The sequence below is a fragment of the Hyperolius riggenbachi genome, chromosome 2 (genome assembly GCF_040937935.1).
Source record: "Hyperolius riggenbachi isolate aHypRig1 chromosome 2, aHypRig1.pri, whole genome shotgun sequence".
Taxonomy (NCBI): domain Eukaryota; kingdom Metazoa; phylum Chordata; class Amphibia; order Anura; family Hyperoliidae; genus Hyperolius; species Hyperolius riggenbachi.
Window position 1 is genome coordinate 318339974 of NC_090647.1, and position 24495 is coordinate 318364468.

At 43.9% G+C, this 24495-nt stretch overlaps 1 protein-coding gene across 7 annotated transcripts in view; it reads left to right on the plus strand.

The window, feature by feature from the left end:
• DCAF6 (DDB1 and CUL4 associated factor 6) overlaps positions 1–24495 on the plus strand; it is a 110654-nt gene that overhangs the window by 24708 nt on the left and 61451 nt on the right. For all 7 annotated transcript variants that reach the window (XM_068269192.1, XM_068269190.1, XM_068269189.1 and 4 more), the window contains 5 exons: positions 1295–1356; positions 3899–3991; positions 7429–7614; positions 16501–16614; positions 18566–18701. In XM_068269192.1, the coding sequence (XP_068125293.1) occupies positions 1295–1356; positions 3899–3991; positions 7429–7614; positions 16501–16614; positions 18566–18701 (591 nt within the window). The remainder of the gene's footprint in view (positions 1–1294; positions 1357–3898; positions 3992–7428; positions 7615–16500; positions 16615–18565; positions 18702–24495) is intronic.

Genomic DNA, 24495 nt, shown 5'->3' on the forward strand with positions numbered 1-24495 from the left:
TGTGTGTCTTTACTGGTTATGGCAGAGGCAAATGTATTCTTTGCTAAACACTGACTCATGGAAATGTCGTCATTTTACAGATAACCCACATTAGAATTGTTGTCTTTCACTACATTTTGAGAAGTAATAGTCCATTAATTTGAAATCTATCTTACTGAAATCTTACATAAGCTTAAAGCGGTTTAAAACCCTGACATAAAATTCAATAAAAACATGTTTTCCTACTTTTTTTATATGCCATACGGTTATCATATTTGCATTTGTGCATAAGTTAAGTTATAAGTTATAGGTTCCCAAAAGTACAGGTTTTTTTTGTTTTGTTTTGTGAACTGACTTTGCATTTTATCAATAACTGGTTTTATTCATTCAGTCAGGCAGACAAGCTTTGACTCTCTCTCTCTGTGTCCACCAGCTTCTGCACAGTCAGAGAATGTGTCACATTCCACACTTGATACATTTTAAGTAAACACAAGATTACATTATTTAACATTCCGATGAGGGATGAGGCAGCTCTACTGGTAGGGGAGCTTCTAAAGCCTGTGATTAACCCTTTGAATGATGTTCTACTAAAAAAAAATGCTGGTTGTATATAATATGCTGTAAATATTCTACTAGAGCAAAGAAGAAATTCTGGGTTATATTCTGCTTTAAGGGTAGATCCGAGCTGAAAAGAAACAAAATGAGCTCTACTTACCTGGGGCTTCTTCCAGCCCCCGGCAGCCAATGTGTCTCTCGCTGCAGCTTCTCTGCCAGCTGATGGCCCGGGGTCCCCTCCGTTGCAGATCGGCATCTTCTGTGCCTGTGCAGACACGCCTCTCGCAACCGCGCTCATGTTGCCTGGAGTGGTCTGTGCAGAACGCTCCAGACACCAAGTGAGTGCGAGCGGTGCGGCCTTGCGCAGGCGCAGAAGATGCTGAGCTGCAATGGAGGGAACTCCGGGCCACCAGCTGGAAGAGAAGCTGCAGCGAGGGACACATAGGCTGCCAGTGGCTGGACGAAGCCCCAGATAAGTAGAGCTTGTTTTTGTTTTTAAGCTCGGACCCTCCCTTTAAGTACACAAACACTTAATTTACTGTTACTTTTTTGAGCCATGTACTTTTAGTGTGTGTGTGCGTGCGTGCGTGTGTGTGTGTGTGTGTGCGTGTGTGTGTGTGTGTGTGTGTGTGTGTGTGTGTGTGTGTGTGTGTGTGTGCGCGCGCGTGTGTGTTATTATATTATATATATTTTATTTATTTTTTGTGTGTGTGTGTGTTTACCATTTGGGGCTTTTAACGTCTTTTTCATTTTCCAATAGGAAGAAAAGAATTTGTTCAAAAACTTAAGTTGGAAAGAACTCTAAATGTTCATCATGGCTGTGTGAGTAAAATAATAGAGCCACAAAGTACTCTTCTTTGTTCCCTCAAGTATGTAGAGACTGGAAATAAAATGACCTATCATAACTTTGCTTATTGTGCAAGGATACACTCAACAAAAGTAGGCTGCATGTGTTTCTGAGTAATGGCTGCACTCGCACCAGAAGTGGCAGGGTTGAAAAGGAATAGTCGTGTCACCTGGCAGTGCAGTGCGGAAAAAGAATGCTTATTGGTGAACAAATTTTGCAAGTATTTTGGCACATAAAGCAGTTCACAAACGCACGCCTTAGGTTCTCGAATAGGAAGGGAGCTGAGGGTTTTGTCAGTACTAGCCCCACACCTTTCTCCAAGGGGATTTTGGTCTGACCTCTGGATTGGATCTGGGGACGTTCCACCACCTTAAAAGCTCAGCACAACAGCGAGAAGCACTGAGACTCAGTGACTCTTCATTTTTGAAAGTGACAGCTTGGGACTGGGCTGCTTATCTTTAGATGGCTCTTTTAGTTATTTCATTAATAATCCTCACCTAGTGTAATGGACACCATCTATTATGCCATAGACTGGTTCAAAGTACGGTATATTCTGTCCGAAGATTCAAATTGGCATTAAACTCCCCCCTGATTGTAGGTAATCTTTTTGCTACACTTTATTCATCAATGCTTTTTTCTGGTGACGTGGTAGATTCTAAGCAGAGCAATAATAAAGGCATCGGAACAGCAGGAACACTTTATTTTTATATATCTAGAATGTAAATTACTTTGTTGTAGATCTGTCTAATTATCATTGATATCCCAAGTTTGTACAGTTTCAGTTGTTTTTGGCAAAAAACAAACCCTTGATTTTTTTTTTGCATTAATCTCAAACTCAAGCATAACGAGGCATTTATGTAAAATACAATTTTGTTTTCTTAAGGCCCATACACACGTCGGATTTGCGCGAACGACGGGTCGTTTGAACGTTCCGTCGTTCGCACGTTTCCGCATGAAATCCGGCGTGTGTACAGACTATCGTTCGGGAGATAAGACTGGTTACCAGCGATCCGCCCGGTGGATCGTTGGTAACCAGTCTTATCTCCCGAACGATAGTCTGTACACACGCCGGATTTCATGCGGAAACGTGCGAACGACGGAACGTTCAAACGACCCGTCGTTCGCGCAAATCCGACGTGTGTATGGGCCTTAAGAATCAAAAGAATTTGGAATTCTAACTTACACATGTTCAAAAAGCAACACCCAAAGTGCATTGCTTCAATAAATGGAGCTATGCAAATCATCCAATAATGCTTTTGTAGGCCAGGCATTCGTCCAGTTTATATTTCAGATCTATGGCCTACTAATGTAAGACTAATTTAATCCAATCTGTTTCAAGCTGTTCTGACTGCTAGGTATGGATTGGATAGGATTAGGTTTACAAATCTGTATAATGGTGCCCATACATGGTACAATAAAAATGTTTGTTTTTCCCGTTTATTCGTTGAATCAAATTAAAGTCAAAAAGAATTTTTTATTTTTTTTATTTTTTTTTTATAAAAATCTGATCGGACATGTTGGAAATTTTTTTTTATTTTTGATCTAACTGAATAATCAATCAAAATTATCTGATCGAAAGAAAATGAAAAAAATTGTACCATGTATGGGCACCATTAGAGTTATTGGGGTCCCAAGTAAGTTATGAGGAACCAGAACAACTAGGATTATTCAAGACCTGGAAGTTGTGTTCCTTTTGGCCTACAGCAGAATTCCCAGTGGCCATGGTTTCCCATAAGGGTTGGTTCAGACAGGCTTTTGCAGGACGGCTGGCTGCAGCATGTTTAGAAATGTTTCATTTGTTCTGCATTACACATAGCCCTGTATGTGCTACTTGCAGACTGAGATCAACCAGCTTTTACTGAATGTGGAAACACCATGTTTAATGCAGTTATATAAATGATCCCGGACATCTATGAACCAAATACACAGCTGCTTCTATTTGCTGTCAACACAAAATGCAGATGTTGTAGCAAAGTACCAAATTGATTGTATCTTTCGACAATCAAAAAGTGCCTTTACTTAAAGAGACACTGAAGCGAAAAAATAATTATGATATAATAAATTGGTTGTGTAGTACGGATAATTACTAGAACATTAGTAGCAAAGCAAATATTCTTATATTTTTATTTTCAGCTATACAGTGTTTTTTTATAACATTGCATCAGTCTCTAATATTTGCAGTTTACACACTACTTAGCATGCTAAATGATTTTACTGAGCAGACCAATTAACTATTGAACTGTCCACTGCAGAGAAAAAGAAAATACAGTGACCGACAGTTGAGATAACAAGCTTCAGAAGACAGAGCTCTCTGCGACTTTGAAAGTCGTGGAGCTCAATGGCACTTATGTCTGTCTTATTTCTTAGCTGTACAAATCAATATATCATATTTTTTTCGCTTCATTGTTTCTTTAAATTATACTGTGGCGAAATTTTTAGAGCCCATTTAGTATATGTATAATTTGATGTTAAAAATTCATGCTCATAGTTTCTTTTTTTTAATTTCCTTTTAAATAGGTAAATTCAATCTGTTGGAATAGTACAGGGGAATACATCCTGTCTGGCTCTGATGATACAACTCTGGTAATTTGTAACCCTTACAATAAAAAGGTAATACACCTACACTTTATTCTTAGTACAGTTTGTGGAATTTAGAAAACATTACACAGACAGACAGACAGACATTCAGACAGTAAATACAGAGCATAAGCAAACATAAAGCAAACTGTCCCATGCACATTGACAGTGCCTACACATCTTATATCTATTTGCCTTTATGCTCTGTTTATCCAGAGGAGGCGTTTGCTGTGTGCTTATTGAAAGATTCCCACAGAGCAATGCTCAACTGCTTTTGTTAAAGCTTAAAGCACACCTGAACTGGATTCAGAACTGAGGATTTTAAATTATCTGGGTCTTCTTCCAGCCCCCCATAGTCTATCAGGTCCTTTGGCATACTCTGGGTTCTTTCTCTTCTCCCCCTGGCATTTCTGTAAGTTCTGCAACTCGAATGTCCGTCGTGCCTACTACGCATGCATGGTTTCATCCATGCACCCTTCTCGATCATGCTTCCCTCATTGGGAGCACTATGCACATGCGCGGCTTATTTTTTTGAGATTCGAGAATGTACTGGAAGCTAGTATAAAATTGAGTTAAAAACACTACAATTGAAGAAGGGGAGGTGTCTTACATCAGTAATGACAGTCTTATATGTCAATAAAGATTTATTTGCACAGGCAATACTTTTCTTGGGTCTGAGCCCACTTCCTCAGGCCAAAACAGTGCGTAAAGGATTTGTAGCAAGTGAATTGAGCACCTCTGAATTCTCTGGCTACAAATCCTTTTGGCACTGTACTGAGGCCAAAAGGCTGGACAAACAGCCAGTTGGCTTTATTGAAAGTGAGCTTGTGTCCAACTGTTTATGGAGTGAGACTTGGGTCTGCGTTTTACATTTTATTGGCTTTTTCCTCCCTTTTTATAAGCTTCTCTCATTGGCTAACTATCACTAGACTGGTTCAGCACTAATCCTGACACTAGTCACATGAATAGAGATGGGTACGGATAGCCAATCGCAGCAGTTTAGTGAGAGAGGAAGGGGCAGCTGCAGCTTACAATTCAACTATCATTGAGTTCATTGGATCCTTTTGGTTTCCAATATCACCTATATGCCGACAATACCCAGAGCTACATTTTAGCACCCTACTTGGACACCTTAACAGCTCGTGTCCCTGACTGTCTCAATACAGTCGCCTCCTTCATGTCCTCCCGTTTTCTAAAACTCAATATGGACAAGACTGAAATGGTAGTCTTCCTACCTCACAACTCAATGCCACTGCCAGACATCACTATTTCTGTTGATAGAACTTCCATAACACCTGTCCCCCAAGTTTGCTGTCTAGGTGTAATTCTGGACTCAAGTCTCTCATTCAAACCACACATTGACGAACTATCCTCCTCATCGCCTCCACCTAACAAAAAAATCTCCCATATCCCCCCTTTTCTAATACAGGACACTACCAAACTTCTGGTGCATGCCCTGAATATTTTCTGACTAGACTATTGCGACGCTCTGCGGCCTCCCTGCCAACCGTTTAGCCCCACTACAGTCCATCATGAACTCTGATGCACGACTCATCCACCTCTTCTACCGCTTTTCCAGCCCAATCCCCCTCTGTCAGTCCCTTCACTAGCTGCCAGTTACACAAATGATACAATTTAAAATCTTTGCTCTCGCCTACAATGCTCTCCACAACATACACAGCTTCCCTTTACCTACTGTCCTATACCTTAAACCTTTAGACTGCAAGGCCTTTTGGCTAGGGCTCTCTTACCTTTTTGTCTCACAATGCTGTCTAATGGGTGTACATATCTCTCACCCCTGTGTAAAAATATGTAATTTGTTTACTGCATTAGCTGTTATACCCTCTTGTCTTGTATTAACTGTTGTATTGGATACTTAGTACTGTTATACCCTGTATGCTGTTGTACAGCCCCACGGAAGACGCTGGCACTGTATAAATCAATAATAATTATCACTCCATAATCATTTGGTCAGAGGTTTATTTTAAAAAGGAGTATGGCAGCTTCGATAACCCCCTCACTGCAGTCCACGTTATCAAGCATTTCCCGGGGTGTTCAGGCTTATGAGGTATTTATTTGTTGAAGAATGTTAAAACTTGCTGCTTCTTGCCATTGGAGAATTAGTAATAGTCTATCTGTAAGCAGAAAATGCATTCTTGGAAGCTGGAATTGTACATCGGTATTGCAGAGCGGATGATATAAATAGGATTGCTGTGCTTGCATTGCTCTTTTATTACATTTTTAGTCAGTGATCAGCAGACAGCATGTCTCCTCCTTTTTTTTTTTAACCACCCTGGCGTTCTGATTAAACCGCCAGGGTGGCTGCGGGAGGTTTTTTTTTTTAAATTAAAAAAAAACTATTTCATGCAGCCAACTGAAAGTTGGCTGCATGAAAGCCCACTAGAGGGCGCTCCGGAGGCGATCTTCCGATCGCCTCCGGCGGCAAGGAATAACACGGAAGGCCGCAATGAGCGGCCCTCCGTGTTTCGCTTCCCTCGTCGCCATGGCGACGAGCGGAGTGACGTCATGGACGTCAGCCGACGTCCTGACGTCAGCCGCCTCCGATCCAGCCCTTAGCGCTGGCCGGAACTGTTTGTTCCGGCTACGCTGGGCTCGGGCGGCTGGGGGGACCCTCTTTCGCCGCTGCACGCGGCGGATCGCCGCGCTGCAGCGGCGATCAGGCAGCACACGCGGCTGGCAAAGTGCCGGCTGCCTGTGCTGCTTTTTATTTGGTGGAAATCGGCCCAGCAGGGCCTGAGCGGCAGCCTCTGGCGGTGTTGGACGAGCTGAGCTCGTCCAGACCGCTCAGCAGGTTAAGCTTAACACATTGCGTTTATTAGTAATAAAATGCAGAGACACAACAGCGCACAAAATGTAAAATATCCAAAATAATGTGTAGGAGGAATGTCAGAAGAGAGCAAAATGGAGTCCTAATGCCTTGCAGATTTGACTGCATGTTCACAAACCAAAACACAAAAACAATAAAGGAACAATAAACTCTTATCAGCAACATCATCTACAGCACAGACAAGTAAAGGCATACAGTACATGTAATTAAGGTGCTGAAAAATTTGGGTGCAGGGTGAAAAATGTCTCACCCTGCTACTGCAAAAGTCCCGGCGGCATTACTTACTATTCTCCCTTCAGGACGCCATTGACACTGAAGTAAGACTTAATTCAGCTTTCAGCAATTGCTGGCGGACGAATTATGCTGTATTGGTTCTTATTGTTATTTGGGCTCCGTTTGACAGCACACAAATTACTGACTGAGCGCTGCTATAGCCATAATTCTCAGTACGGCCTACTGCGGCGCCGGCTGCTCCCAAAATTCCAGCCCTGTTTTTGCTTGACTCGCAAGTAAAGGCCTTTGTATAAAGCGTATATAGACCACAGAATAAATGGATTGTATTCACAGCTGAGGTAATGAGGAACAGTCTTAAAGAATTTGTGTTGTATTCTCTACACTTTAGGTCTTGTCGACAATACGCTCAGGTCACAGAGCCAATATTTTCAGTGCTAAGTTCCTGCCGCTCACCAATGATAAGCACATCATTTCATGCTCTGGAGATGGAGTCATTTACTTCACGGACATTGAAAAAGATACAGAAACAAACAGACACTGCCAATTCACATGCCATTATGGAACAGCATATGAGGTATGATTTGATAGATGCTAAGCTTTTACTTCCGTGTAAAGCGTTTATGCTTTGCTTTGCTTTTTTTCCCCCCCTTTTATTGAATTATGTCGTGGTCCAGGAATGTGTGTTTTGTTATCTTAGATGAATTAAAGAGGAGACCCCTGTAGGACTGCACTTCAAAACACTTGCCGTGAGCAGGGGAGACTTAAAGTGAACCAGAGATAGTTCACTAGGCTTAATTTATACTTACCCGGGGCTTCTTCCAGCCCCATGAGCAGCGCTGAGTCCCTCGCCGTCTTCCTCGCCCGCTTCGTTTAGCCTATGGGACTCTCGGCAATCTGGGCAGTTGCGGCCTTCTGCGCATGTGTGGCTCGCCATGCTCCCTTCCCCTGGAGTATTCTGCGCCTGCAATAGAAAGACCGAGACTGCCAGCAACTGACCGAATTACCAGCAGTCATAGCGGCAGAACAGAGGGGCCGAGGAGGTTGGCGATGGACTCAGCGCTGGTTATGGGGCTGGAGGAAGCCCCGGGTAAGTATAAATTAAGCCTAGTGTACCATCTCTGGTACACTTTAAGGGTTACCATATTAAGTGGGGGGGGGGGGATTCAAATCGGGTAATGAAAGGACATGTGAATATGAGTTTATGAAACTATTTAGAAGTTTGAAGGAGTGGCTTAACATGAAACCTGGCTTTATGATAAACTGTGAGCCTTAGGAACATCAGTTTTTTTTTTTTTTAATGATAAATGATGAACCCCAGTAGCAGCTGCCTTATGATAAACTGTAGAATCCTTTACCTGACAAAAAACATACAAACTTTCACACATCCTAATCTCCTGCGGCTCCTGGCCTACCAACGCATATGTTAATTGATGACATGTATTCTCATTGTTTGATGCAGCCATTAGAACCGGCTAATTCAAGGACTATGTTCTGCTGCTGTAGCACACCCCCTACTTGCCGGACTGCTCAATGCCTCCCAGTCTGCTTTCAGCCCACAGACCATCCAATCTCATGGATGCAATCAATGTGCTGAAACCAAAAAGAGGGAGAACCGAGAGCCCGATATGGTGTAGTAAGTTTAGGCAATTGGTATAATGAAAAAGGAGTTGAAATATACTCACAAACCAGGGTTACCTCCAGGCAACCACTGTATAAGCAGGTGAGGAGTTTGACCTGTCCCCACTCAGGATTAAGAAGTCGCTCTCTGTAGACGTGAAAAAGAAAGGGGGTATCCCCCTCCACCAGGGGTGGATATATGGTACAGTATAAGTAGATCAGAGGCGCCAAAAGGATAAAAGCAGTATTTAAAATGTTTTAAAAATTGCTGAGGAGGCAGTGGTGGATCCGCCCCCTCCAAGCAGACACAAAAAACTGTGTAATATAACAAAAATAAATTTATTGGTACACTCCAGGGTTTATACATACAACGCGTTTCGCGGGCATAAACCCGCTTCTTCAGGCAGTAGAGGTAGGAGTACACAGCAATTTGTCAGCAACACACCTGGCGCCAGGTGTGTTGCTGACAAATTGCTGTGTACTCCTACCTCTACTGCCTGAAGAAGCGGGTTTATGCCCGCGAAACGCGTTGTATGTATAAACCCTGGAGTGTACCAATAAATTTATTTTTGTTATATTACACAGTTTTTTGTGTCTGCTTGGAGGGGGCGGATCCACCACTGCCTCCTCAGCAATTTTTTAAACATTTTAAATACTGCTTTTATCCTTTTGGCGCCTCTGATCTACTTATAATGTGCTGAAACCGCTGGAATTGGGTAAACCGACAGGCCAGGAGGGAACTTGCGAGCAACATAAGCACTTAAATGCACAATATTTCAGGTACAAGGCTGCCACCGCCTCTTTTGTCAGGAAAAGAGGAAACCGATAGCTAGTTTGAGCTAAGGATAAAGGGTTAACAATCCTATTACTGAATCAATACAATACTCCAGGTAATGAATCTTCGGAAAGGCTAGAATTCGTTCTGCAAAGCTCAAATCATGTGGTTTCTTTTATGCATCTCTGCTCTGAGGGGCGGACTCAGACTTAGTCCCTGCTGCTGGAGGCTGCGTGTTCCCTTCCTTTTGGGGGGAACATTCAATCTGAAATATAGGACTTATTGATATCTTAGGCAATATTCATCACACACAAATCATAATGGCAAATTCTACAACCTCAAAGAACATGGATCACATTAATACCAGACATGGATAGGGTATGAAATTCTCTTCCTGAGAAGTATATAACTGAGTTGCTGTTTATGTCAGCCCCCGGAAAGAGATATGAAAATGTTCGGAAGGATGTTAGCAGTTAAATTATATATCTTCCATACAGGTCAAAAGTACAGTACCTCTTAACCACTTGAGGACCTAGGGCTTTCTACCCCTTAAGGACCGGCCACTTTTTTTCCATTCAGACCACTGCAGCTTTCACGGTTTATTGCTCGCTCATACAACCTACCACCTAAATGAATTTTGGCTCCTTTTCTTGTAACTAATAAAGCTTTCTTTTGGTGCTATTTGATTGCTCCTGTGATTTTTACTTTTTATTATATTCATCAAAAAAGACATGAATTTTGGCAAAAAAATGATTTTTTTAACTTTCTGTGCTGACATTTTTCAAATAAGTAAAATTTCTGTATACATGCAGCGCGAAAAATGTGGACAAACATGTTTTTGATAAAAAAAAAAAAACCCATTCAGTGTATATTTATTGGTTTGGGTAAAAGTTATAGCGTTTACAAACTATGGTGCAAAAAGTGAATTTTCCCATTTTCAAGCATCTATGACTTTTCTGACCCCCTGTCATGTTTCATGAGGGGCTAGAATTCCAGGATAGTATAAATACCCCCCAAATGACCCCATTTTGGAAAGAAGACATCCCAAAGTATTCACTGAGAGGCATAGTGAGTTCATAGAAGATATTATTTTTTGTCACAAGTAAGCGGAAAATGACACTTTGTGAGAAAAAAAAAAAAAGTTTCCATTTCTTCTAACTTGCGACAAAAAAAAAATTAAATCTGCCACGGACTCACCATGCCCCTCTCTGAATACCTTGAAGGGTCTACTTTCCAAAATGGGGTCATTTGTGGGGTGTGTTTACTGTCCTGACATTTTGGGGGATGCTAAATTGTAAGCACCCCTGTAAAGCCTAAAGGTGCTCATTGGACTTTGGACCCCTTAGCGCAGTTAGGCTGCAAAAAAGTGCCACACATGTGGTATTGCCGTACTCAGGAGAAGTAGTATAATGTGTTTTGGGGTGCATTTTTACACATACCCATGCTGGGTGGGAGAAATATCTCTGTAAATGACAATTTGTTAATTTTTTTTACACACAATTGTCCATTTACAGAGATCTTTCTCCCACTCAGCATGGGCATGTGTAAAAAATACACCCCAAAACACATTATACTACTTCTCCTGAGTACGGCGATACCACATGTGTGGCACTTTTTTGCACCCTAACTGCGCTAAAGGGCCCAAAGTCCAATGAGTACCTTTAGGATTTCACAGGTCATTTTGAGAAATTTCGTTTCAAGACTACTCCTCACGGTTTAGGGCCCCTAAAATGCCAGGGCAGTATAGGAACCCCACAAATGACCCCATTTTAGAAAAAAGACACCCCAAGATATTCCGTTAGGAGTATGGTGAGTTCATAGAAGATTTTATTTTTTGTCACAAGTTAGCGGAAAATGACACTTTGTGAAAAAACACAATTAAAATCAATTTCCGCTAACTTGTGACAAAAAATAAAATCTTCTATGAACTCGCCATACTACTAACGGAATACCTTGGGGTGTCTTCTTTCTAAAATGGGGTCATTTGTGGGGTTCCTATACTGCCCTGGCATTTTAGGGGCCCTAAACCGTGAGGAGTAGTCTTGAAACGAAATTTCTCAATGACCTGTGAAATCCTAAAGGTACTCATTGGACTTTGGGCCCTTTAGCGCAGTTAGGGTGCAAAAAAGTGCCACACATGTGGTATCGCCGTACTCGAGAGAAGTAGCAAAATGTGTTTTGGGGTGTATTTTTACACATACCCATGCTGGGTGGGAGAAACACCTCTGTAAATGACAATCTTTTGATTTTTTTACACACAATTGTCCATTTACAGCGGTATTTCTCCCACCCAGCATGGGTATGTGTAAAAATACACCCCAAAACACATTGTACTACTTCTCCTGAGTACGGCGATACCACGTGTGTGGCACTTTTTTGCACCCTAACTGCGCTAAGGGGCCCAAAGTCCAATGAGTACCTTTAGGATTTCACAGGTCATTTTTGTTTCAAGACTACTCCTCACGGTTTAGGGCCCCTAAAATGCCAGGGCAGTATAGGAACCCCACTAATGACCCCATTTTAGAAAGAAGACACCCCAAGGTATTCCGTTAGGAGTATGGTGAGTTCATAGAAGTTTTTATTTTTTTGTCACAAGTTAGCGGAAATTGATTTTAATTGTTTTTTTTCACAAAGTGTCATTTCCCTCTAACTTGTGACAAAAAATAAAATCTTCTATGAACTCACCATACTCCTAACGGAATATGTTTGGGTGTCTTCTTTCTAGAATGGGGTCATTTGTGGGGTTCCTATACTGCCCTGGCATTTTAGGGGCCCTAAACCGTGAGGAGTAGTCTTGAAACAAAAATGACCTGTGAAATCCTAAAGGTACTCATTGGACTTTGGGCCCCTTAGCGCAGTTAGGCTGCAAAAAAGTGCCAATCATGTGGTATCGCCGTACTCGGGAGATGTAGTATAATGTGTTTTGGGGTGTATTTTCACACATACCCATGCTGGGTGGGAGAAATACCTCTGTAAATGACAATTGTTTGATTTTTTTTTTACACACAATTGTCCATTTACAGAGAGATTTCTCCCACCCAGCATTGGTATGTGTAAAAATACACCCCAAAACACATTATACTACTTCTCCTGAGTACGGCGATACCACATGTGTGACACTTTTTTGCAGCCTAGGTGCGCTAAGGGGCCCAACGTCCTAATCACAGGTCATTTTGAGGCATTTGTTTTCTAGACTACTCCTCACGGTTTAGGGCCCCTAAAATGCCAGGGCAGTATAGGAACCCCACAAGTGACCCCATTTTAGAAAGAAGACACCCCAAGGTATTTCGTTAGGTGTATGGCGAGTTCATAGAAGATTTTATTTTTTGTCACAAGTTAGTGAAAAATGACACTTTGTGAAAAAAAAAAAAAATCAATTTCCGCTAACTTGACAAAAAATAAAATCTTCTATGAACTCGTCATACACCTAACAGAATACATTGGGGTGTCTTTTTTCTAAAATGGGGTCCGTTTCTGGGGTTCCTATACCGCCCTGGCATTTTACGGGCCCAAAACCGTGGAAACCAAATGTCTCAAAATGACTGTATAAGCATCTGCAAATTTTGATGACAGGTGGTCTATGAGGGGGCGAATTTTGTGGAACCGGTCATATGCAGGGTGGCCTTTTAGATGACAGGTTGTATTGGGCCTGATCTGATGGATAGGAGTGCTAGGGGGGTGACAGGAGGTAAATGATGGGTGTCTCAGGGGGTGGTTAGAGGGGAAAATAGATGCAATCAATGCACTGGGGAGGTGATCGGAAGGGGATCTGAGGGTTTGGCCGAGTGATCAGGAGCCCACACGGGGCAAATTAGGGCCTGATCTGATGGGTAGGTGTGCTAGGGGGTGACAGGAGGTGATTGATGGGTGTCTCAAGGTATGATTAGAGGGGGGAATAGATGCAAGCAATGCACTGGCGAGGTGATCAGGGCTGGGGCCTGAGGGCATTCTGAGGGTGTGGGCAGGTGATTGAGTGCCCTAGGGGCAGATAGGGGTCTAATCTGATAGGTAGCAGTGACAGGGGGTGATTGATGGGTAATTAGTGGGTGTTTAGGGTAGAGAACAGATATAAACACTGCCCTTGGGAGGTGATCTGACGTCGGATCTGCGGGCGAACTATTGGTGTGGGTGGGTGATCAGATTGCCCGCAAGGGGCAGGTTAGGTACTGATTGATGGGTGGCAGTGACAGGGGGTGATTGATGGGTGGCAGTGCCAGGGGGTGATTGATGGGTGGCAGTGACGGGGTGATTGACAGGTGATTGACAGGTGATCAGTGGGTTATTACAGGGAAGAACAGATGTAACTAATGCACTGGCGAATTGATAAGGGGGGGTCTGAGGGCAATCTGAGCGTGTAGGCGGGTGATTGGGTGCCCGCAAGGGGCAGATTAGGGTCTGATCTGATGGGTAACAGTGACAGGTGGTGATAGGGGGTGATTGATGGGTAATTAGTGGGTGTTTAGAGGAGAGAATAGATGTAAACACTGCGTTTGGGTGGTGATCTGATGTCGGATCTGCGGGCGATCTATTGGTGTGGGTGGGTGATCAGATTGCCCGCAAGGGGCAGGTTAGGGGCTGATTGATGGGTGGCAGTGACGGGGTGATTGATGGGTGGCAGTGACAGGGGGTGATTGATGGGTGATTGACAGGTGATCAGTGGGTTATTACAGGGAAGAACAGATGTAAATATTGCACTGGCGAATTGATAAGGGGGGGTCTGAGGGCAATCTGAGCGTGTAGGCGGGCGATTGGGTGCCCGCAAGGGGCAGATTAGGGTCTGATCTGATGGGTAACAGTGACAGGTGGTGATAGGGGGTGATTGATGGGTGATTGATGGGTAATTAGTGGGTGTTTAGAGGAGAGAATAGATGTAAACACTGTGTTTGGGTGGTGATCTGATGTCGGATCTGTGAGCGATCTATTGGTGTGGGTGGGTGATCAGATTGCCCGCAAGGGGCAGGTTAGGGGCTGATTGATGGGTGGCAGTGACAGGGGGTGATTGATGGGTGATTGACAGGTGATCAGGGGGGATAGATGCATACAGTACACGGGGGGGGGGGGGGTCTGGGGAGAATCTGAGGGGTGGGGGGTGATCAGGAGGGGGCAGTGGGCAGGGGGGGAGATAAAAAAAAAAATAGCGTTGACAGATAGTGACAGGGAGTGATTGATGAGTGATTAGGGGGGTGATTGGGTGCAAACAGGGGTCTGGGGGGTGGGCAGGGGGGGTCTGAGGGGTGCTGTGGGCGATCTGGGGCGGGGAGGGGGGGGAGAAATCAGTGTGCTTGGGTGCAGACTAGGGTGGCTGCAGCCTGTCCTGGTGGTCCCTCGGACACTGGGACCACCAGGGCAGGAGGCAGCCTGTATAATACACTTTGTAAACATTACAAAGTGTGTTATACACTTTGTATGCGGCGATCGCGGGGTTAACATCCCGCCGGCGGGATGTTGCGGCGGGCGAGCGGTGACAGGTGCCGGCGGAGGATCGCGTCACGGATGACGCGATCGCTCCGCCCATGCCCTTAGAAGGACCGCCGCCTCTGTGGGTGAGCCGGTCCTTCAGGGCTCCACTTCCCGGCCGCCCCTGTGCGTTAGGCGGTCGGGAAGTGGTTAAAAAGAAAAAAATAATAAAACACAGCTATGGAATATAGCCAGGGCTGTCTCTTCTCTTCTTTGTCTGCACCCTGCGGTGCTCTAGGGCTTGCTTCTGCTGTGTGCTACACAAAATGGGCTTGTTCACACCCATGTGTTAGTTGGGGGAAGCTTTGCTTTTGTCCCAGGCAATTAAAAGACACAGTGCCTTCTAAAAATAAGGCTCTTCCTGAAGTAACCCTAGGTGCTTAGCCCCTACACATACAATATGAATTGTAAAATGAATCACAATGCAGAAAAACCGATTGTGATTGCGTTTTTCATGGTTCATCCATGACAACTTCTGATGCTGTTTTTTTGTCGCATCACCATGATCCACCCCCTATGTCCCCCTTCTGCTCAGCCGTAATGCAGTACGTCGATTATGGGGAGGGAGGAAGTGGCAGTTATTCCTCCTCTCTGCCCTTCCTTAGGAACACCCCCTTCACTCACCACCTATAGTTCCCAATACAGTGTTACTGTACACAGCCCTCTGAAGAGCTGCGACGTGTGTGGGCTTGTTGTGATTGAGTTTGGAACGATAGTGTTCTAATAGTTGTATTAGTGTAAAATATGTTTGCATTGGTAACAGTAAAGCTGCATCTAAAGGTAAAATTGTAAAACAACTATATTAGTGCTGTGAATACAGTGTACAGTGTAGTGGCTGTGTGACCTGCTTCCCTCTCTAGCAGTCGTCATTCTATTGCTAGCTAGGACCATGTTACTGCTGCCTTGATGTGGTGGTCCTACCTTCCCATGGACTAGCCTGGAACTGCGCATGTGCATGCACACACAGCCTAATATTAGTAAATGGGAGCCAAGATTGGCTAGATCTAGGCCGCAGTAATGTAGTCCTAGCTCCCGACAGAATGACACTCACTGGGGGGAGAAGCAGGTCACCCACCTTTTACACTACACAAAGTACTGTAGCTGTTCTGACAGGTAAGGCAAAAATTAGTCCTGCTGAAGGATGAACTTTTGAGTTGAGCCTGATGTTCACTGTGCTCTGGGAAAGGTTTCTAATGAAAACCAAACTGAAGGAATAATACATGAATAAAAAAGTGTAGTATCTTTTTTTTTTTTTTTTTTACTTATGTAGTATCTGTGTTTTTTTTTTTTTTTGTTTTTTTTTACAATCCAGAGATAGAAACTTGATAAAATTCCTTATTCACTTAGTCATTTATGATATTGAGGTTTGCCTGTTGAAGGAAAATTAATTTCAATGTGTTTAGCGTGATTCTGCATTGTACCTAATTAGAAACTATAGACAGCAGCAAGATTTTTTTTATATGTTTACACATGCTAAGATTTTCATAATGCAAATCTTTTTACAAATTGAAAAAGACTACACTTTCCCTGTTATTTAATTGTCTGGAATGATTATCCTCGACTACTATGTAGAATCTTAAGACTCATTATGAATTCTGTTAATTTCCACAGATTATGACTGTGCCCAATGATCCCTACACATTTCTGTCATGTGGTGAAGATGGGACTGTGCGGTGGTTTGATGTTAGAGTCAAAACCAGCTGTACAAAGGAGGACTGCAAAGACGTAGGTTTGCCATATAGTTGCAGGAAATAATGTTCATTATTGTTTCTGAAATTCAGCAATAATAACGATCTTGTACTTGATTCAACAAAGTTAAATATTGAACTTGTTAAATGACCCCAATGAAAGAAACCCAAGTTATACATGAAATAACCTCTACAACTGCCAAGTGACCCGCATGGATGGATTATGAATTTTTAGCATAGGGTTATGCAGTGTAGCAGGACTCACATGGTGGCAGGGATGGAAGTTCAGTGTGGGGAGACAGGAATGGGGTTTGGTATAATATGGCTGAGCCTCGGGGGATTAGTGTTAGGCAATAAGGTAGCAGGGAGGGAGGTTATTGTTGGGCATGGAGACAGAGGTTAGTGTTGGGAAGGGAAAGCGTGAAAATATTACAGGTATTTTAAAAATCTGTAATGACTTGCGCCAATATTCACCTGTGGCAATTCTTAACGTACCCACTTAGGATGGGTTTACAAGATACTTGAAACTTGTCTTAATCAATTTATTACAATGATAACTAGTATATAGTAGAATCCTGTTATAGTAAACTCCTAGGGCTATATGCAATTCACTTATTCTCCTGAGGTTTCTCCTAGAAGATAATTTTTCATCTTCGATTTCCAAAAACTTTTTTGCAATCTGTGCTGGAAAAAGTGAATTGCATATGGCCCCTGACATAGTAAACCTCTGGATATAGTAAACTCAGGCCTCAGGTCCCAGCAAATGCGTCTGTATAAATATACTTCTGATATAGTAAACAACTTTTCTTGGTCCCTTGTAGTTTACTATAAAAGGATTCTACTACATAAGTAAGCCTAAATAAGTATAGTTAATTCGAAGCAAATATTAATATTTGAAAAGAATTTCCATACAAATATAAAGTGCCTCCATACGTGTGCCAATGGGTGCTTATGATAATATTGACCGTAAGAGGTTTTCAGCAAGCAGTATTTTTCATGAAAGGGGTACCTGTTGTTGTTAACAAAACACTGACAATGGTAAACTTGCTCGGTTGTATCTCCAGGGATGTGTTTTTTTTTTTTTTGTTTGTTTTTTTTTTTCTTTAATACATCTTTACTTCTAAAAGTTGAAAGGAACATACCAGTAGTTACAAAAAAGAAAATCTTTTATAATCCGAAAATGTCAGTTGATAGATCGATATAAAAAACACAATGCAGGCTCCTCACCTTGAGCCAGCTTTTAATCACGCGTTAGTACACGCGATCCCCGCTAATCTCCTACCCCAGGACTTGACGACTTTCGGCATTAGGCAGTCCAGCGGGAGTCACCTTGTGGCCGCCAATTTGGTTTAAGGCGGTTAATGCATTATAGTGGTCGTCACCCCCCCCCTCCCCCCCCCCCCCCCCCGCTATCATTAGTGTATTTAATCAAAACAAATCAAAAAATAAGGTTACCTTCTAAAAACAGAAGGTAATTGTATGTCCGTGCTTCCCCTTGCCAATAATGCAACATTTGATAATATGTCAATTTAGGACAGTGGGGCACAGCCATGCAAGTCCCTTCTCTTTGCCTTGAGCATTCGGAGTCCCTAATTTGGAGCACAACTGCAATCCCAGTTTACATACAGCTGTTTCAGAATGTTTGTCCCTCATAAGTGCAATGCAAGGATTTTAATCTGTAAATTTAATTTACATTTTTAACCTTTAAATCTCTTTAGTGAGATTTGGGGGTGTAGCACTTTTGGGCATCCAGTTAAGTTATAACTCACCAGAATTCACCAGAATTGTATGTGGTGCACTAAAGCCCAACGCTCCTTAAAAAAAAAAAAAACTACAGTGCAGAGGGTTTTTTGTATTTCTCTTAAAACAGAAAAGAATTGCAGATTATCACTTTCATTTGTCCACAGTGGCACAAAAACTAGAACTTTATACTGTGTATGTCAAAAATTTTGTTTATTACTTACTTATTTTTGTTGTTTGTTTTAAAGGATATTTTAATTAACTGCAGACGTGCTGCTACCTCAATAGCCATATGCCCTTCAGCACCGTATTACCTTGCAGTTGGATGCTCAGATAGTTCAGTGAGAATATATGATCGCCGAATGCTTGGAACAGGAGCTGCAAGTATGTTAGTATTTCAATTTTTATAATATCAAATTGTCATTCTATATTTCATAAACCTAAAGTACAGTCTGATCCCTTTTTTTTTTTTACCCTTTATAAAAGCAAAGTTGTGTTGGCATTAAGGTTGATGTATATTGTTTTACGCACAAATTTCAACAGGAGTAGAGTCAGAGCTGCCCTAAGAGATTTTCAGTGCTTTTAGCCACTGAACCTGTTTGTATCATTATTCCACTCATCCTTTGCCCGTTCGTTCAACTTGCCTTTAAAACAATATAGTCCATACATTTTAGCCTTATGATTTTGAAGTTGCCAAATGCTTTTATGTTCAGATGTTCAATCATAGCCATGTGACTTGGCCATAAACTGAGGACATTCATGCTTCTTGTTGGTTGCTGTTACATTCCTCCCTTTCAAATTTAGGCCTCATAGGAAGGAGTGTGAGATGCTGTTTTAACAGGCACTGTCCCAAAAAGGCATTGTGGGAAAGAGGGAAAGTGGAAGACCCTTGTGTTACCTCTCTATGGGTCACAGTGGTAGGAAAGGTGAGAGCCAGCAGAGCTACCACATTGCCTAGTAGTCAAGGAAAGATGGAAAGAAGTCCACATTACATCTAATACCATCCATCCTTAACCACTTCCCGACCGCCGTATGTACAATTGGCGGCCGGGAAGTGCACCCCGCAAGGACCGCCGTATTGACAATTGGCGGCGGTCCTTGTAGGGGCATGGGCGGAGCGATCGCGTCATCAGTGACGCGATCCTCCGCCTCCGCCTGGCGCCGCTCACCCGCCGCAACATCCCGCCGGCCATACGGAAGCGCCGGCGGGATGTTAACCCCGCGATCGCCGCATACAAAGTGTATAATACACTTTGTAATGTTTACAAAGTGTATTATACAGGCTGCCTCCTGCCCTGGTGGTCCCAGTGTCCGAGGGACCACCAGGGCAGGCTGCAGCCACCCTAGTCTGCACCAAGCACACTGATTTTTCCCCCCCCCCCTGCCCCAGATCGCCCACAGCACCCATCAGACCCCCCCCTGCCCACCCCCCAGACCCCTGTTTGCACCCAATCACCCCCCTAATCACCCATCAATCACTCCCTGTCACTATCTGTCAACGCTATTTTTTTTTTTATCCCCCACCCTGCTCCCTGCCCCCTCCTGATCACCCCCCACCCCTCAGATTCTCCCCAGACCTCCCCCCCAGACCACCCCCCCTGTTTACTGTATGCATCTATCCCCCTGATCACCTGTCAATCACCTGTCAATCACCTGTCAATCACCTGTCAATCACCCGTCAATCACCCCCTGTCACTGCCACCCATCAGCCAGCCCCTAACCTGCCCCTTGCGGGCAATCTGATCACCCCCCCACACCAATAGATCGCCCGCAGATCCGACATCAGATCACCTCCCAAATCCATTGTTTACATCTATTCTCTCCTCTAAACACACACTAATTACCCATCAATCACCCATCAATCACCCCCTATCACCACCTGTCACTTTTACCTATCAGATCAGACCCTAATCTGCCCCTTGCGGGCACCCAATCACCCGCCCACACGCTCAGATTGCCCTCTGACCCCCCCTTATCAATTCACCAGTGCATTAATTACATCTGTTCTTCCCTGTAATAACCCACTGACCACCTGTCAATCACCTGCCAATCACCTATCACCCATCAATCACCCCGTCACTGCCACCCAACAATCAGCCCCTAACCTGCCCCTTGCGGGCAATCTGATCACCCACCCACACCAATAGATCGCCCGCAGATCCGACATCAGATCACCACCCAAGCGCAGCGTTTACATCTATTCTCTCCTCTAAACACCCACTAATTACCCATCAATCACCCCCTATCACCACCTGTCACTGTTACCCATCAGATCAGACCCTAATCTGCCCCTTGCGGGCACCCAATCGCCCGCCTACACGCTCAGATTGCCCTCAGACCCCCCCTTATCAATTCGCCAGTGCAATATTTACATCTGTTCTCCCCTGTAATAACCCACTGATTACCTGTCAATCACCTATCAATCACCCATCAATCACCCCCTGTCACTGCCACCCATCAATCACCCCCTGTCACTTCCACCCATCAATCACCCGCTGTCACTGCCACCCATCAATCAGCCCCTAACCTGCCCCTTGCGGGCAAACTGATCACCCACCCACACCAATAGATCGCCCGCAGATCCGACATCAGATCACCACCCAAGCGCAGTGTTTCCATCTATTCTCTACCCTAAACACCCACTAATTACCCATCAATCACCCCCTGTCACTGCTACCTATCAGATTAGACCCCTATCTGCCCCTAGGGCACTCAATCACCCGCCCACACCCTCAGAATGCCCTCAGACCCCAGCCCTGATCACCTCGCCAGTGCATTGCTTGCATCTATTCCCCCCTCTAATCACACCTTGAGACACCCATCAATCACCTCCTGTCACCCCCTAGCACACCTACCCATCAGATCAGGCCCCAATTTGCCCCGTGTGGGCTCCTGATCACTCGGCCAATCCCTCAGATCCCCCTCAGACCCCCTTCCGATCACCTCCCCAGTGCATTGATTGCATCTATTTTCCCCTCTAACCACCCCCTGAGACACCCATCAATCACCTCCTGTCACCCCCCTAGCACTCCTATCCATCAGATCAGGCCCAATACAACCTGTCATCTAAAAGGCCACCCTGCTTATGACCGGTTCCACAAAATTCGCCCCCTCATAGACCACCTGTCATCAAAATTTGCAGATGCTTATACCCCTGAACAGTCATTTTGAGACATTTGGTTTCCAGACTACTCACGGTTTTGGGCCTGTAAAATGCCAGGGCGGTATAGGAACCCCACAAGTGACCCCATTTTAGAAAAAAAGACACCCCAAGGTATTCTGTTAGGTGTATGACGAGTTCATAGAAGATTTTATTTTTTGTCAAAAGTTAGCGGAAATTAATTTTTATTGGTTTTTTTTCACAAAGTGTCATTTTTCACTAACTTGTGACAAAAAATAAAATCTTCTATGAACTCGCCATACACCTAACGGAATACCTTGGGGTGTCTTCTTTCTAAAATGGGGTCACTTGTGGGGTTCCTATACTGCCCTGGCATTTTAGGGGCCCTAAACCGCGAGGAGTAGTCTAGAAAACAAATGCTTCAAAATGACCTGTGAATAGGACGTTGGGCCCCTTAGCGCACCTAGGCTGCAAAAAATTGTCACACATGTGGTACCGCTGTACTCAGGAAAAGTAGTATAATGTGTTTTGGGGTGTATTTTTACACATACCCATGCTGGATGGGAGAAATTTTTATGTAAATGGACAATTGTGTGTAAAAAAATCAAACAATTGTCATTTACAGAGATATTTCTCCCACTTAGCATGGGTATGTGTAAAAATACACCCCAAAACGCATTATACTACTTCTCCTGAGTACGGCGGTACCACATGTGTGACACTTTTTTACACCCTAAGTACGCTAAGGGGCCCAAAGTCCAATGAGTACCTTTAGGATTTCACAGGTCATTTTGCGACATTTGGTTTCAAGACTACTCCTCACGGTTTAGGGCCCCTAAAATGCCAGGGCAGTATAGGAACCCCACAAATGACCCCATTCTAGAAAGAAGACACCCAAAGGTATTCCGTACGGAGTATGGTGAGTTCATAGAAGATTTTATTTTTTGTCACAAGTTAGCGGAAAATGACACTTTGTGAAAAAAAACTATTAAAATCAATTTCCGCTAACTTGTGACAAAAAAATAAAAACTTCTATGAACTCACCATACTCCTAACGGAATACCTTGGGGTGTCTTCTTTCTAAAATGGGGTCATTAGTGGGGTTCCTATACTGCCCTGGCATTTTAGGGGCCCTAAACCGTGAGGAGTAGTCTTGAAACGAAATTTCTCAAAATGACCTGTGAAATTCTAAAGGTACTCATTGGACTTTGGGCCCTTTAGCGCAGTTAGGGTGCAAAAAAGTGCCACACATGTGGTATCGCCGTACTCAGGAGAAGTAGTATAATGTGTTTTGTGGTGTATTTTTACACATACCCATGCTGAGTGGGAGAAAGATCTCTGTAAATGGACAATTGTGTGTAAAAAAAATTAACAAATTGTCATTTACAGAGATATTTCTCCCACCCAGCATGGGTATGTGTAAAAATACACCCCAAAACACATTATACTACTTCTCCTGAGTACGGCAATACCACATGTGTGGCACTTTTTTGCACCCTAACTGCGCTAAGGGGTCCAAAGTCCAATGAGCACCTTCAGGCTTTACAGGGGTGCTTACAATTTAGCACCCCCCAAAATGTCAGGACAGTAAACACACCCCACAAATGACCCCATTTTGGAAAGTAGACACTTCAAGGTATTCAGAGAGGAGCATGGTGAGTCCGTGGCAGATTTCATTTTTTTTTGTCGCAAGTTAGAAGAAATGGAAACTTTTTTTTTTTTTTTCACAAAGTGTCATTTTCCGCTTACTTGTGACAAAAAATAATATCTTCTATGAACTCACTATGCCTCTCAGTGAATACTTTGGGATGTCTTCTTTCCAAAATGGGGTCATTTGGGGGGTATTTATACTATCCTGGAATTCTAGCCCCTCATGAAACATGACAGAGGGTCAGAAAAGTCAGAGATGCTTGAAAATGGGAAAATTCACTTTTTGCACCATAGTTTGTAAACGCTATAACTTTTACCCAAACCAATAAATATACACTGAATGGGTTTTTTTTTATCAAAAACATGTTTGTCCACATTTTTCGCGCTGCATGTATACAGAAATTTTACTTTATTTGAAAACTGTCAGCACAGAAAGTTAAAAAAATCATTTTTTTGCCAAAATTCATGTCTTTTTTGCTGAATATAATAAAAAGTAAAAATCGCAGGAGCAATCAAATAGCACTAAAAGAAAGCTTTATTAGTGACAAGAAAAGGAGCCAAAATTCATTTAGGTGGTAGGTTGTATGAGCGAGCAATAAACCGTGAAAGCTGCAGTGGTCTGAATGGAAAAAAAGTGGCCGGTCCTTAAGGGGTAGAAAGCCCTAGGTCCTCAAGTGGTTAATTATGCTTTAACCACTTAACGACCGCCTAACGCCGATAGGCGTCGGCGGGTCGTTAGTGGTATAGCATGGAAACGGCCGCTCGATCGAGCGGCCTTTCCATGCCAGTTCACGGAGACTGTCTCCGTGAACAGTGTGCGAGCCGCCGATCGCGGCTTGCACGCATAATGTAAACATCCGGGGAAGAAATCCCCGCTGTTTACATCACACGGCGCTGCTGCGCAGCAGCGCCGTGACGTAGATCGGCGATCCCCGGCCTCTGATTGGCCGGGGATCGCCGGCATCTGATAGGCAGAAGCCTATCCTATCAGGCGCAGGACGGAACTCCGTCCTGCGCCGCTCACAGGGTAAGGGAGAGGGAGGGAAAGCCGGGGAGGGCGGAAAGCGCTGCAGAGGGGGGCTTTGAAGAGCCCCCCCCCCCCGGAAAGTGCGGGTAGCCGGCGGCGATCAGACCCCCCAGCAGGACATCCCCCTAGTGGGGAAAAAAAGGGGGGGAAGTCTGATCGCCCTGGCTATTTCCTGATCGGTGCTGCGGGCTGGAGAGTCCACGCAGCACCGATCAGAAGAAAATACCCTGGTCCTTAAGTGGTAGTGAACCTAGGTCCAACAGGCAATTACGTGCAGCTCTGGCCTGAAGCTGCCATTGTACCCACTATTTCCTCTATAGCTAAGCTGCTTCCACTGGCCACTGGTCACCATCTCAAAACATATGATATTGATGACAGGA